At 41.2% G+C, this 14606-nt stretch overlaps 2 protein-coding genes across 10 annotated transcripts in view; both read right to left on the reverse strand.

Moving 5' to 3' along the window:
- Positions 1-39: 39 nt before the first annotated feature.
- Positions 40-3775, reverse strand: cldn34a (claudin 34a). Its single transcript, XM_080877187.1, has 3 exons — positions 3565-3775; positions 2068-2117; positions 40-1134 (listed from the first exon to the last, which is right to left on the reverse strand). The coding sequence occupies exon 3, from the start codon at positions 1076-1078 to the stop codon at positions 347-349; it is 732 nt and encodes a 243-aa protein (XP_080733313.1). The 5' UTR covers positions 1079-1134; positions 2068-2117; positions 3565-3775; the 3' UTR covers positions 40-346.
- A 325-nt stretch (positions 3776-4100) lies between these two features.
- Positions 4101-14606, reverse strand: part of shroom2a (shroom family member 2a) — a 44371-nt gene continuing 33865 nt past the window's right edge. For all 9 annotated transcript variants that reach the window (XM_080877180.1, XM_080877181.1, XM_080877178.1 and 6 more), the window contains 5 exons: positions 9287-9847; positions 8203-8769; positions 6768-6939; positions 6409-6681; positions 4101-5117 (listed from right to left, as the gene is read on the reverse strand). In XM_080877180.1, coding sequence (XP_080733306.1) covers positions 4845-5117; positions 6409-6681; positions 6768-6939; positions 8203-8769; positions 9287-9847 — 1846 coding nt within the window. In that variant the 3' untranslated portion in view covers positions 4101-4844. The remainder of the gene's footprint in view (positions 5118-6408; positions 6682-6767; positions 6940-8202; positions 8770-9286; positions 9848-14606) is intronic.

Below are 14606 nucleotides of genomic sequence, written 5' to 3' on the forward strand. Positions count from 1 at the left end.
GAGATAAAGTTTATTATTACTTTTGTAGATAAGCAGCCATCCCTGAACTTCAATCAGTCACATAAACCTAAAATAGAAACTATAGGGTAAATAGTCACTGGCTTTTATTTTCAGTACAATGAAATCATTGTTTTTATGATAAAAGTACAATTGATCAATATCCCTTGTATGTTCACAAGGAATTTTAGCATCTTTTAGCTCTTTGTTTTGGTTTTCTGGTTGAGATATGGCAAGTCAGTCTTTTTTTTTAGTTCTAGTATCAAACCTAGCCTCTTTTTAAAAAATACAAAACAAAACAAAAAGCCCTAAAGTCAGTCTCCCTTCATAGATTTTATTCTGTTGAGTTTTATTCACTGTGAAAGGCAGCGTTATCCATGCCTGCTCTATTTACCAGTTCAGACTTGCATGGCAGTGTTGTCACTGTCCAGGGGCCATTGAGCTGGTCGCCAGGGCCCGCTGTGCTCACGGCCCGCCAAGCGTACCTGTAGCAAAGGAAAAGCAGGCCACTTAAGAGTGTTGCAATGGAGGCGCAGAGGCCCACTCCAATGGCTGAGCCAACTCGCTGGCTGACAGGAGGAGCAGGGATTTGGAACTCAGGAGGAAAGTCTATGGTGCTGTTTTTCAGCACAGAGTTCATGTTCCACGCCAGTGGCACCAAGGAGGACATCCCTGTGAGCAAATACAGCGCCCCTGCCAGCAGGAAGACTAGCCTGATGCTCCTGCGATCTTCAACAGAGAAGTAGGCCATCCTCACCGCCACTGCAGCACAGATGTTCCCGGCAAGGCCAAAGATGGCCGCGAGCATCATCAGCACCTGAGCCACAGGGATCTCCACGGGAAGAAAGCTGTCCGATATGCTGATGCTTCGACAGTTCTCCATATCGGGAAGGACATGACTGTAGAAACACGTCCTCCAAATACCAACCCAGGCCTCGCTCGAGCTGATGATGGACGCATTGCCTACTCGCCAGAGACGCCACTCGTTGAGGCCGGCGGTGGTCATGGTGAGGATCCATGCCAGGAATCCGACTATCAGGCCCAGGAACTGCCAGTGAGCCGTGTGAGTGAGGTAAAGCATTGTTGTCCAGTCTGACCACTAATTCTCAGAGCGACCGATCGCTGGAGCCATCACTCCTGCTGCAAACAACAACACACACAGGGCCGTGGTAAGATGACCTGTGCGCTTCTCATGTACAAGTTAAGACTACGGCATTATTCTTAAATATTCATAAAGGGTATTTTGATTTGAAAAGAGCTCTGAGGGAACCTTTAAAGGGTTTGGTCACCACATTTAAGGCAGCATATTATTTCCATCTGCAGTCATTTAAACTTGGTGGTACATGAAGACAGTGGTATGATATGAAAGCTAGAAGCTGGGTTGCAAAGTGGTTTGCTGATGCAGCAGAATTAGCACCATATAAAAGAACTCATTTTAAACTAGACCTGAACCAGGTTCATCTCATCATTTTTTTAGTGATTACATTTAGCTAACCATACGTTGATTCGTTTTTTTAAGGCTAATCATTTATGAAGTTACTCATTTTTCCATTACTTTTAATGACTACTTCAAGTGTCGCTCTTTATTATGTTTATTGAACACTCAAAAAAATATTTTAACTCATTGCTTGTCCAACTGATTCAGTAAAGGACTAGATGTTACAATCCCTGACAATGCATTGCTTTAACGGAGAAAACCTTGGGGGATGGCTGTTATGAGGAAAAGCAGCCCAGAAACTTTACCAGCGGCAAACATCGTTGTGTGCCTCAACTTTCATTCTTTTACCCAGGCTAATCTGCCATTTTTCCTTGGTTAGGTTTAGGGATTAGAGATCTGATCTAAATGATCATATTAAAATTTGGGACACATCGTCAGTAGTGGACCTTGGATTCATCGGGTGTTTCGGCCATTATCACTAGACACCCTCATCCAAGGAGGCCCTGCCAGGGTTGATCAGGCCCCGGAGTGTGTCACTGGTTTATGTTAAAATGGTTCTTTCTCTTCTGCTTTCTGCTGTTTAGTTTCCTACAGTTTATTCTATCTATTCAATGCAACTGAAAAATACTTACCTCTTTAACATTTATGGAGTGCGAAGTTTCCTTTTCACTGCAGTTTGTGTCTTTAAAAAAAAAAAAATTCAGGTGAACACTTTGACAAATAAAGAACCATTTCTAAATATTGCTGTGAACTTTTTGTATCTGTGCGTTGATTTTCTATGTAGTGTTTCTCGTTATACATACACGCTGTAGGTGAAAACTGCTGCATTTTATTTTGCAAGATACTTGAGGAGTTTTTGACCAGGATCATATGTTTAGAGCTGTGTGAAACTGAGCCACAGGTTCTGGAAATGTGTTCAAACTTTTGAGAAAAACCGTAATAAACATTTATCTAACCTGTTCGTCCATATTATCAGGCATCGATTTGATCTTTTAATCTATGCTCTCAGATAAAAATATCAACTGTTAACTCACAGCTTCTACCTTTTATCCATGATTTTGTCAAGCCTGAAACATTTCAACTGCTAATGATATTTTTGTAGGATTTTTATTGTCATTTGAACAGGATATAAAATTAAATTTTGCACTCAGGTCCAGGTCAACAAGAACAAGACTACATGAGAGATAGAACACATATTTACAGTCTCATTTGGTATAAATAAAACCCCCCCAACTACTTTTAACTTTTATATTCATAATTTAAACCCTTTCTGTTTATCGAATGTTTTTCCACTTATGTGAAAAGCTTTCCGTTCCCATTAAACCTTCAGTTAATTCCAGCTTGTTATTACTATTTTTTATTCTCTTAACTCCCAAATTATAATTTAGTTTATCTCATATTAATGTGAGCGTGTCCTAACTTTGGCTACAGCAGAAACATCTTCTCATGCCAAATACAGAGAACAGAAACTAATCAGTGACTGAAGTCAGTGTATTAGAATATTTAACCTGTTGCTGGAGATATGTTGATAACTATGCAAAGGTTCCCTTTGAATAGACAGCAAAACATTAAAAAAATGTTTTATATGTATAAGATAATGTAGCATTACATGTTATTATATTAGTTAGTAGTTTCGCTTTTTATTCACTCCGCTCACCCTGAACTACTGCACACGTTCTTAAAGGTAGTCTTTGTTTTCTTACGTTAACAGCGTGGACATTGATTGACTTTTATAATAAAGCAGCTATAAATAAAGCACAGGCATTAAGCATACGTTAACAAATATTCAGGTTATTAATATTTAAGAATAATAGACAGCACTAAAAGCCACACATCTGCACTTTAGGTCACTAATTCGACTAAGTTCTGCTAAGATACGATCGGTTTAACATCTTCAGATTCAGTACGTTAAGGAGAAAGACATTACCTTCCGATGTTTCAAAAACAGAGTTCTGCCAGTTATTGTGAAACTAGGAACAAAGCTACAGTAGAAACGAGGAAAGAGCTTGTTTTATTGTAGCCGTACATACCGTCTGTGCCAGCACTGCTGTAGTTAATGATTATTCATTCAAATCTTTAAACCACTCCTAATAATATTTAATTATTTGACTCACCTAGATGCGTCTCACCTTATTAATAAAGATCGAATCCTTCCGATGAAGTGTGATTAGCTTTGGTTACGTGAAGGGGCTGTTAAATACGCTCCCTGCTATGTAAGAGTGTTTATCAGTAGAGAGAGGAAGGTGTGGTGGAGTTAATGAATGACACCAGAGAGAAGAAGACCTCAGTCAGACTCTACAGCAGACTCGTTTATTTGACAGAAAGGAGCACAGCTGATAACGTTTTTAAGACATTTAGGATGTAGAAGTGCACGAAGTGTGTGAAACTGTAACAAACTGAAATGTGCAGGGGAAAAAAAAAAAAAGTTCTCCAGTATCTGGGAGACAGATTTAATCCATAGAGTCTGAAATTTGAAGGTCAAGGTACAAAAAAAAGAAAGAAAAAAAGAACCTCTTTATCCATATCTGTTTGCATAATCATCAATCTGAACATCTTTTAGTGTTGAGATTCAACTTCTGCACCATGAAAAACAAAACCGCGGTGACGTGAGAAGACGAAACAGAAACACCTGGTCAACATGTACATGGTGACATCATCCTGTGGATTTTTACACTTTTCTGCCTGTGAATAAATCTAAAAAGCGCTCTGAATAATGCGACCTGCAGAAGTGGACTGAAGAGTGTGTGCAGTGGTTCTCGGCGCACTTCAAATGTGACCAATCAAGCCTGGACGTCAAGTGCTGCTTCTGTTTAGTGATGTTAAACACTCTCCTCTCTCTGCAGGTGCGTGCATCTTCATCTCGAGGAAATGTTTCTTCAGTGAGGAAAGCAGGGGCACGAATATTTTATTTAAAAAAAAAAAAAAAAAAAAGGCCACTAGTTTGAGTGTAAAAGGTAAAGAATGATGAATTTACTGACATATTTAGCCAGATTTGACAGATCTCGTGACATTTATACTTGATAAATACTCTTAAATGCTCAGTGTGTAGCACGCATCAGCTAAATCGGTTGAAGATAAAATACTGTCTCCTCCAGATTCAAAAGGCTATAATAAATTACTAAAAAAAAAATAAAAATAAATCATAAGAAACAAAGCAAAAATATCATAAAAGGGCATTAGTGGTTGGTTGCCCCCCCCCCCCCAAAAAAAATACCACCATCTTTACAAAAAGAAAGTTTTGTGGAGTTTTTTGTGGTTGTGATGTACACACATGCTCACAAAGTCAGGAAAATGCACCAAATAGGCTGTTTATGTGCAGATTTTCTTAACTATGCCGCCATCTGCTGGCCACAGGGCTCATGTGCAGCCGAAACCACGTGACTCTCAGACCCAGCAGTGTCTGTCCTCCTCAGAGGGCCAGCCGCTGCTCTATGGGCAGGCTGTCCATCAGACACTTCAGCTGCTCCTCGCCCAGCTTGATTTTATCCTCGAGCTTGCGCTGCTCGATAATGAGCGCCGACTTCATCTTCACAAAGTGCTCGTAGTCCGCGAGGCTGTCCTCCTGCAGGTAGCTCGCCAGGATCTCGTAAACCACACCCTCTCTGCGGTCCAGGTTCTCCTTCAGCTCCTTTGCGTCCTCGTGCTGTCGGATCAGCAGCTTCCTCTTCTCAATCAGCGTACGCTGATGAAGAAGAAAGAGAGAGTGTGAAAGGATGTATATTAACTATCCCATATCAAATTATTCACTTGGTATCGATACATCTAAATAAATTTCCATCAAAGAAAAGCTTCAACTTGTTAGATCTTCCTTCCAGTAGCTCCACAGATGCCTTAAAGCTCCTGATGTAATGAGAACAAAGGGTTCAGGATAGAGCTACTTTCCTTTGTCCTCTGTCCTCACGTGAGCCCAGCACACGCTGCATCCTGTGTGAGCCTCTGAAGTACTGCCTATTTATTTATACATATAGTATTAGTCAAATCTGACTTACTCAATACAATAACTGAAACATTTTATGAAGCCATGCAAAACTTTCCATTCATATAATGATTAAAAAAATAGTTTTAATAGATTTACAAGCCCTCAAAGTACATAAAAAAATATTTAAAAAAGGACAGCTTTAAAAAAATTCTACCTTTTCTAGCTTTCATAAATTAATATGAATAAAATGGAGTCAGACACAAAATTTTCAGGGCTGAAAAACAATATTAAACACCAAAACCAAATCAATTACACCCACTCCAAGTAACAACAATGCAAAGCCAAAATCGTGCTTTTGTTCAGCGTTTTATCTTCAACTCTGATGTAAGCAGGTGCCAAACATAAGGCGCTGAGGCCAGAATCAGCCCAGCAAAGACTTCCGTCCCGCCCACTGGATGGCTTTGGGAAATGTGACAGAGAACAGAGATTTTGGATTTTAACTCCATTTTCAGAAGTTTTGTACTTTTTCCTGCAGTTACTGATAAAGACCTCCTCCACGGCCATTAATACTACACCAAAGTAATTAAGTCATAAACATTTAATTCTTTAAAATTAAGCCCAAAGAGTTATATTGACAGATTTCTGTTAAAATTGCACTTCTTTTTTTATATATAAGAAAACTCAGGGATTAAATGTGTAGTTTAACTACTGTACCGGCAGAGAGGACATATCACTGATTAAAGTGGGCTGGATGCAGACCGTGATGTTTGACATCCCTGATGCAGAGGAACGGAAATGAGCACTGGTACCCTGAATGCTTTATTACTGGAGGAAATCTGAAAAAGTGCATATGGTAAATTCTTTTGTACTTCAATCGCATGTAACTCGCAAAATTTTCTTAGCAAGCAGGTCAAGTTTAGCGTGGCTTCATGAAATAGACTAACTGACCTTTTCCAGCTGAACACTCACACTGAGCTTCTTTTATTCATTTTCCACCACTTGTTTGTGCCTGAAGTGGAACTTTATCTAAAGTAATTCCTGAAGGTTTGCTCACCCTCTCCTCTGGCGTAGCATCCTCCTCCAGACTGTTGAGGGCGTTCTCCACTCTGGCCAGGCGCCCCGACAGGGACAGCAGAAGGCTCACCACTTTATCCAGGTCCCCCACAAACATCTTGAACTTGTCCAGCTCGTTGGGTTTGCAGACCTGCTGGACCTGGGCTTCCACCTCTTCTCCCAGAGCGTTGTTGTCCAGGATGTCCTCCTGAAGACTCTCCCGGGCCTCCCGGAGCACCTGGAGCTTCTTGCTGAGGCTGTCGATCAGCTCTTGCTGCAGAAAAAGATGAAGCTGAGAGATTAGTCCAAAACAGTGCGAAGGGTAAAGCTTTTTAACAAGCAAACACTGGTTTCTGGTACCTTCTTATTGGCCAAATCATTGTCCAGCTCATCTTCAGAGTCCTCCTCCTCCTGCTCCTGGTCCTGCATGCCCTTCATCTTAATAAGGAGCTCAGCTTTGGGAGCAGATGTGCTGTAATATGCAGAGCTGGTCACCATCGAGGTAGCTGCTGCCACGTTGTCCTCCTTTTCCCTGAAATAAATTCAGTAAGAAACTCAGAAATGCAGAAAAGCATGAAAAGAGCATTTTCCAGGAAGTTTCACCTCATGACTAACAAGTATATGCAGACACACTCATCAGTTTGAACAAGGTGTGTTAAACAGGTAACAGGTCACAAGTTTAAATATGCCATAAAAGCAGCTTCACAACTGCAAAGATGATGGGAGTCAGCGCTTTTTCATGTGGGTGCTTGCTTGTAAGTAAAAGTTAAAATTGATTACAGGAGCAGTTTTGTAGCGAGGGGAATACAAACATTTAAAGGGACAGTTCACCCCTGCATCAGATTTGCAGTTAAGTCTGTAAGTATGGGAAAAATGAAACCTTTTTTTGCACACTAACACGGAGCAGAGTGAGGTTATTAAAGCTGTAATCATGAAAGAAAAAAAAAATCATTTCTTTTCCAGACATCTCTACAGCCAATGACTTTAACACTGGGCAACTCGAACCGAAGCCTGAAAAATTTCATTGTGCTGCTCAGAGCTTCAAATCACATTTCCAAGCATCACAAAACTAAAGATGAAGCACTGTGATTTGCTTGGTTATGCAAATTCTACAGTAACACATTCAGTAACAGCCACTGCTCTGTTATAGCTTTAAATTAAAAGACCATCATCTGCCGTCTGAGCTTCTCCTGCTGGTTTTATCACACAAGAGGATTTTTTCCATCCTTCTTCCCTTTTGTAGTTAATACAGCTGCCACTCCTTTTCCTGTTCAAGCCAACTTTTCAACCAATCAGCATTCTGCCTGCACGCAGACTCTATAATCATCAATAATTTACTTTTACAAACACATGAAGCAGTGCAGAGAAGACAAGGAGGACAGGAAGTTGGATACAAGAGGTGTTTTTTCAGATTAAAAAAAAAAAAAAAATCCAGTACAGGCTTAAAGCTCCTAAAACGCTACCAGTGCGACATGAAGTGACACCAAAAACAAAACTGTGTCAGAGATGCACTGAAAGGCCTGAAAGTTGATTGTTCAAGACAGCTTCTCAGCCAATGAAAGTGAAAGACAAGTTCACCAAATTAAAAATAAAAAAATAAATTAAAAAATTAAAAGTTCACAGACGCTGTTGGTAGTGGTCAGTTCCACTCCATTATGATTGAATCATTTCTGCCGTCTTATCTGCAGTGGAACGAGGCTAAAGAACCAACAGCCCGGTTCTTCCTCATTCTTCTGACACTGCCCCCTGGTGACAGCATACACGAGTAGCACCTATGGATGACCTCGATGCTCACCTTTCCTCAGCGGGCCGGGAGTTTGTCTGCTTCGGCTGCACCTTCCTGCGCTGGTGAGCTTCTTCCACCAGCTGCTCCCCTTGAGGGAAGATGCCCTCCATCAAGTCCATTGTGGTCTTCATCTTGCTCTGATCCAGAATATCTGCTAGTGACTTATCCTTCCCCATGATGTCCCTGGCCAGCTCCTCTCTTTTCTGATCCTCTGCCTTGGACACTCCTGTGTTTGTCGCCAATTTATTGCTGCTGGACACGTCTGTGGGTGGCGGCGGTTGGAGGTGATCTCCTATAGTGGTCATGTATGTGTCTCTCTGGGGCATCTGTTGCTTTTGAGGGTGTGGGACCCCATCGGGCTCCTTCTGCCTGGTGAAGGCGCAGAAGACAGAGTCCTGACCTGCAGCTCCGAGGCTGCCGAGCCGAGTCACGGCGTGCCCCTCGGCTTCAATGGCAGGGGGGCTGCTGTGCTGCAAAAACGGTGTATTTTCCTTCTCTGCATTTCCTCCCGAGTGCACAATCCTGATGGGCACTTTCCTCACTGCAGAGCTTTGGTTTTCTATCACATGCTCCATCCTGCAAAAGAGAGAGAGAAGAAAATTTCCACTTAGACAAGAAGAAAACGTCCTGTTGTGGTTCTCTCAGCCATGAGCTGATTTAAAGTTTCATTGCATGATGGCAGAGGAGATTTTTTCCATGCCCAGTGTGCTCAGATATCCGAGACCTCTGGACTCCTCCCACCACTTTCTGTGGTACTGTACAGTCATACGTTTGCTACAGATGATATCAATTAGGTCCGAATCAAGAAAATGAACAAACAGTTTCATGTTTGGGGCTTAAGAAATGGAGGCGTTTACATTTTGAGCAGAATAATCTCAGAACTGCTTGTGCCCTGAATTGAACTACAGAGAATCCCTCTAATTTACTGTGCCTTGATAGCACTCACATGTTGACTCTACAGAGGCAGCGACTCTCAATGAGCCCCTTTGTACTTGAAGCATAAAGACGCGATGAGCGGAGGAGTTACAGTAGCTGTTCAGAATGTTGTGCAGCTTTGAAATGTGTGGGGAAAAAAAAAAAACCCAAACGTTACCTGTTTGAGAATTCATCCTGAAGAGAGACCGGAGGCCTGTCGCTGAGTCTCTGTGGGGAAAACTGAGGAGATGGTGAGCGGTGCCCCTCCATGCTGGCCAGCCCTGAAGGTCTGTAGGAGGACGCAGAGGGAGAGGCTGAGAGATGATGTCCTGCCCCTTGTCCTTTGCCCTGCTCAGAGTCTCCTTTAACAGCGTGGGTGTGGTTGAAGGCGGAGTTATGATCAGAGAGGTTTAAGCCTTCACTCTGGGAACCGGCAGAGGACTCGTGGGAGTCGACCTCTGGGCATCTGGGTGGAGGCAGAGGGTTCTCTAGTGCAGGGGGCTTTCTCCAGAGTCCAGAGTGCGGGTCTGTGTGACTGTGGTCCTCAGGCTGAGGGGGGGCAGTCTCTGTGAGGTCGAGAGAAATAGATGTGGGTCTGTGGCTGAGGGTGGCAGCAGCAGCTCTGTGTCTGCAGTCGGGGTCTGCTCCCGTCATGGGAGGAGGGGGTGGCGCTGAGTAATGTTCAAACTCTGCAGGCTTGTCTCTCACTTTACAATCACCTGGAGCTCTGTCAGGGAACCTGAGGAACACAAAGGAAAGCTTTTAATTACACAGCCAGGCAGCGTGGGCTATCATCAGCAGCTCAATCAAATAATACGCTGTGGCAGGGGCCTTGTTCTCCAGCAGCCACTATCATTACACCAGCACGACAAGACACACGTCTCTCCCTCTTTCTGCGGGTAACTGTTCAGCTGGCAGCCTGAGGAGGAATATTTCAGTTCCCACAAAGCCTGCAAAGAGGAATAAATAATCCTCTAGAAGCAGAAGAGCACTTTTTTCCCCCCGCCTCATTCATATTTGGAGTTTTAACTCCTTGGAGTGGAAACAGTGGAGGAGGAGAACGTGATGTGTGGAGGTCTTCAGAGAGCTGAAGGTGATTATAAACAGATTTAAACTTGTAGGTGTTTATCATTAAGTATGATTCGACTCTGCAGTGCAGAGAAAACAGGTCATTAACAGAGCCATTATATACTGGGTGCGATTTGCAAGGCTGCATGGAGAGGCATGAAGAGGCGTGGGGATTCCCCCCATCTGCCTCTGCAAAATTATTTTTTATCACAGGAATAATAAAGTATAATGTAGTCACTTAACAGTTGATGTCCGTTGGTCTGTTTTCCTCTGCCAGGTTGCTCAAAAAATAAACTTAATATGTAATTTTACCAGAAGACAGACTGCCTCTTTGGTTTTCCATGGTTATATTTGCACCACAGAACATTTAGCAAGGTTTTCAGCAGCCACTGCACTGACATACTGACACAAAGTATGGGTGAGTGAACAGAACAGCCAGATCATACACAGCGACAACCCGGCAACCAATTAACTTCAGTCCAACTTCAAGAGCAATGTTGGTTCTCGGTGATCCAGGTCATGGGAGCTTGGAAAGAAAGTGACTGGACTTCTTCGGGTTTCTTAAAGACCGTTCGGTAAGGCTGCTTTAGGTGACGGTTGTTGTGAACTTGTGCTACATAAAACTAAATTGAAGGTTTCGGCTCCATTTAAAAGCTTTTGGTACAGATTACGATTTTTTTATTTTATTTTTTTTACACGTGTGTAGAGAGATGAGAGGGACCAGCCCCAAGCAGAGAACTGAGTGGTTGACGTTTTAGCAGCAGCACACCGAGAGCATCGCCATACATGCTTTCCACTGTAAACCTGATTTAATCATGTCTGAATGCCTTCATCACGCAGACATGATTAAAGCATGCAAACATCTAGCTGTAATAGTGTGGTTTCCTGCACACAGATTACATTTCCATACATGCTCCAATACAACCTTAATGTGGAGCATTCAGACAACACTGATTCATTTACCATGCAGCTTTAATCTGCCATTGTAAGATAAAATGCCACTCCAGGTGGACAGGCAGACGCCGTAACTCAAACATCCCAATATGAACCCATACAAGCTGCAACAAGTTGCATGATGAACAACTGCTTCCACCGGGCAAAGTGTGAGAACGTGGTACGCTGGTAAAAAAATAAAAATAAAAATATGTAAAACTGAGGTATGATTATCAATGTTCATGAAACAGTCGCTTTTGTCTTCCACTTATTTTATATTTTTAATTATTTTTTATTTTTGTTGCTTTGGTGAAATTTTGATCTAATGACCTAAAGGTGCATTTATTTAAATTCTTCACAGTCATTTATTTTAGTTTTTAATGAGTTTTTTTTTTAGTTGTCATCTTTGACAAACTGTAAATAATCATAATCAAGTGCCACCACCCCACAGCCATTTTAATGTCTCAGGGCAGTTATTTTGAAGCATTTACTTTTTTAAAAAGGTTTTAAAAAGGTAACATTTTAGTGTGAAAGACTGAGTAAAAGTCTATCACATCTCACCATTATTATTATTATTTATTTATGTTTTAAAAATGGGGGTAAAAGAAACATCCAAATATCAGTAGAAATACATAAACTTCTAAATAAAGGTAACACAGAGTCTCTGGCTTGACTTAATTATGTTTACATATAGAGACACCCACCAAAGAGCAGGAAAAACCCTGCTCATGCGTACCATAAGTTTTAAAAGGTATTATTCTTTATAATTTAGAGTATCTGCCATAGATAAAGAAAACATAAACGGACCCATTAAAAATGATATATTCCTTTACAAAGTGTAATAAATGACATCTGCTACTTTAGCTTGGTCACTTTAGGGCTAAAACAGACAAATACGTATTAAATAACTCACCCAATGTGACGCTTTAATCTCGTCATTTCCACTGAACTGAAGAAAAAGTGAGTGTCTGGCGGCTCTCTGTGACAGAAGGCACCTGTTGGTGTCTCTTTACACTTGTATCAGTAACAATAACTGGGTGGAGCACGGATCACTTAAGTCATCTCGCAGACTATCAATGACAATACCACCCTCTGATCCGTGGTTGTTATGGAAACGTGAGAGGTTGCTCAACATCGGATACTCGACACCCCCATGAGAGTTTAGGTAGTGACAAAAGACTCCTGAATAACTGGTTACAAAGCATGAAGTCACCCTCCCCACGTCACCATACATGGCTCAAAACTGAATCATAATAATCAGAGAAACCTTTCAAAACTACTGACTGACCTTTTTAAAATGATCCCATCTTGAGCTTCTATAATAATTAAAGCTAAACTACAATATTTTAGTTTTACCATCCATACATTTGAGGAAGGACGCGACGGGCCGGATGTAGCTAGTGGAAAAACACGAAACAATCAAAGCAGTGGATTTGCTGATAGAGAAGGACAGGTGGAACAGGTGACGCTACATTTGAGCATTTTACACAATATATCAGAGTCATCAAAGGAGAACTCATCAGCTGTCACCAGCAACACAAACAGTCACCAAGGAGCGAGATTAATCAGTCATTAATCCGTTTTAGCAAACACACAGACAGACATCGACAGACAGCTTCGCAGGATTATGAAGCTTAAATATAAACATACTGTATGACACATAATATTTCCACACTTACTTACAATGGAGAAATTTGTGTCTATATATTTATTAACTATATACATAACTTAAATCAGTCCCCTGGTCCCTGTCACACTCAGAGGTGATTAGTTAGAGAAAAAGGACATAAATATGATTGCTCAAGTTATTTATTTTGTTCATTATGTACTTAAATCGCACAAATTAATTTCATGGTGGAATTCAGTAGCTGTAATAGCTGAGATATCCCAGTCTGGATATTTGTGTTGCACCAAACAGTCCTGCATTCTCAGAATCACACAGCTGGAACTGACAAAAAAACCAGTTATGCAGACTGGCAGATCTTATCGATGATAATGTCATGCCTTCGAGCTGGCCCCCTGCACTCCGGGCCCTCATATATTCCCATGCAGGGCTGAAGAAATGCTTTATTGCCGTCACGGACACTTTCAGATGCCTCGCCTACACCGCTAAGCCTCCACTAAACGAGACAATAGTCAGCCAGAGAGACGGCTTATGTTGTTACAGCTGCGCCCAGACAGCGCCACTGTTAACAGATTATAAAGACTTCAGTGTTCCCCCAAAAGCTCTGTGCCCTCTTTTACTGATAACGCTCATGAGCATAATAACACGAAGATGGTGCGGCAAGAGCAAAACAAGTATTCAATGTTAAATTGTTCACTGAAGATAATAATTTTACAACATTAGCCTGTGAGATAAGCATTGATGCAAATACATGTAAGAACACCAATTGTTCTGCTGGTGCTGTATAGTGGAGATAACACCAGCCCAATGCCATAGCTGGCATATTTTCATGACATTTTACCAAAATCTTTATAGAAGCATGTTTTGCCATTTGGTAGCCATGTTGAAATGCCCCGAGACCCTTATTTGAGCAGCCTTATTATCTAGAATAATGATTTTAAAGATCACTGATACACAAAATCTGCATAAACAGTCATTATACAGCTTTTTGAAAATTAGTAACGCATTTAAAATAACACCATCCACCCATTCACTCTGATCTGCTTATCCAATTTAGGGTCGCAGAGCCTACCACAGCTACCACTGGGCAAGAGGCAGGTACACCCTGGACAGGTCAGCAACCTGTCGCAGCGCTAACACATTAAAATAACACAAAGTGTAATTTAGTCTTGGTGTGAGTATGGGAATATTTCACAACTCCTGCATGCCTATATCGTCTAAGTGTGGTTATTTCACTACATTAAAAAAATGTGTGTTCAGGGAGATGGAAATAGTGACTGAGTATTTCACAAATGATAATCACTGTGTTTTAACTGTATTAACTGTATTAGTTGTGTACCCCAGTATAACCCAAAAAACTAACTTACTAAAAAACTTCTAAAATACCAAAAATATTAAACAATAACTGCTTTAGCTTAAGATATTATGGGTTTGGGCTAATCTGTCAACACAAGACAATCTCAGGAGGCCTTAGAGGAGACCATTCCTGATACTGGGAGGTCTATATGACTGAGAGTCGAGTGTTTGCACTACCTGCTCTCAACTTAAATCAGCCCCAGAAAAATAAACTCCCCAGATTATAATAAAAAAGTAAACCAAAACTAAACATCATTAAAACGATAAAGACCAAACAGAAACTAGCAAACCCACTCTGGAAACCAACAATGAATTGAAAACAATTAAATCATTAAAATCTAAATAAAAACACAAAACATATAATATCAGTGTTGTAGAATCAACAGCCAAATCTGATTAAAAACTATTCATGCATTGCAGCCTTTGACCCAAAACAAGACCTCTAACAAGCCTTTTCACCGACAGGAAGTTGCTACTTTATCACCACTTTTGCTGTTGCCTAATTCTCACACAGCTT

The sequence above is a fragment of the Rhamphochromis sp. 'chilingali' genome (genome assembly GCF_963969265.1).
Source record: "Rhamphochromis sp. 'chilingali' genome assembly, chromosome: 3".
Taxonomy (NCBI): Eukaryota; Metazoa; Chordata; class Actinopteri; order Cichliformes; family Cichlidae; genus Rhamphochromis; species Rhamphochromis sp. 'chilingali'.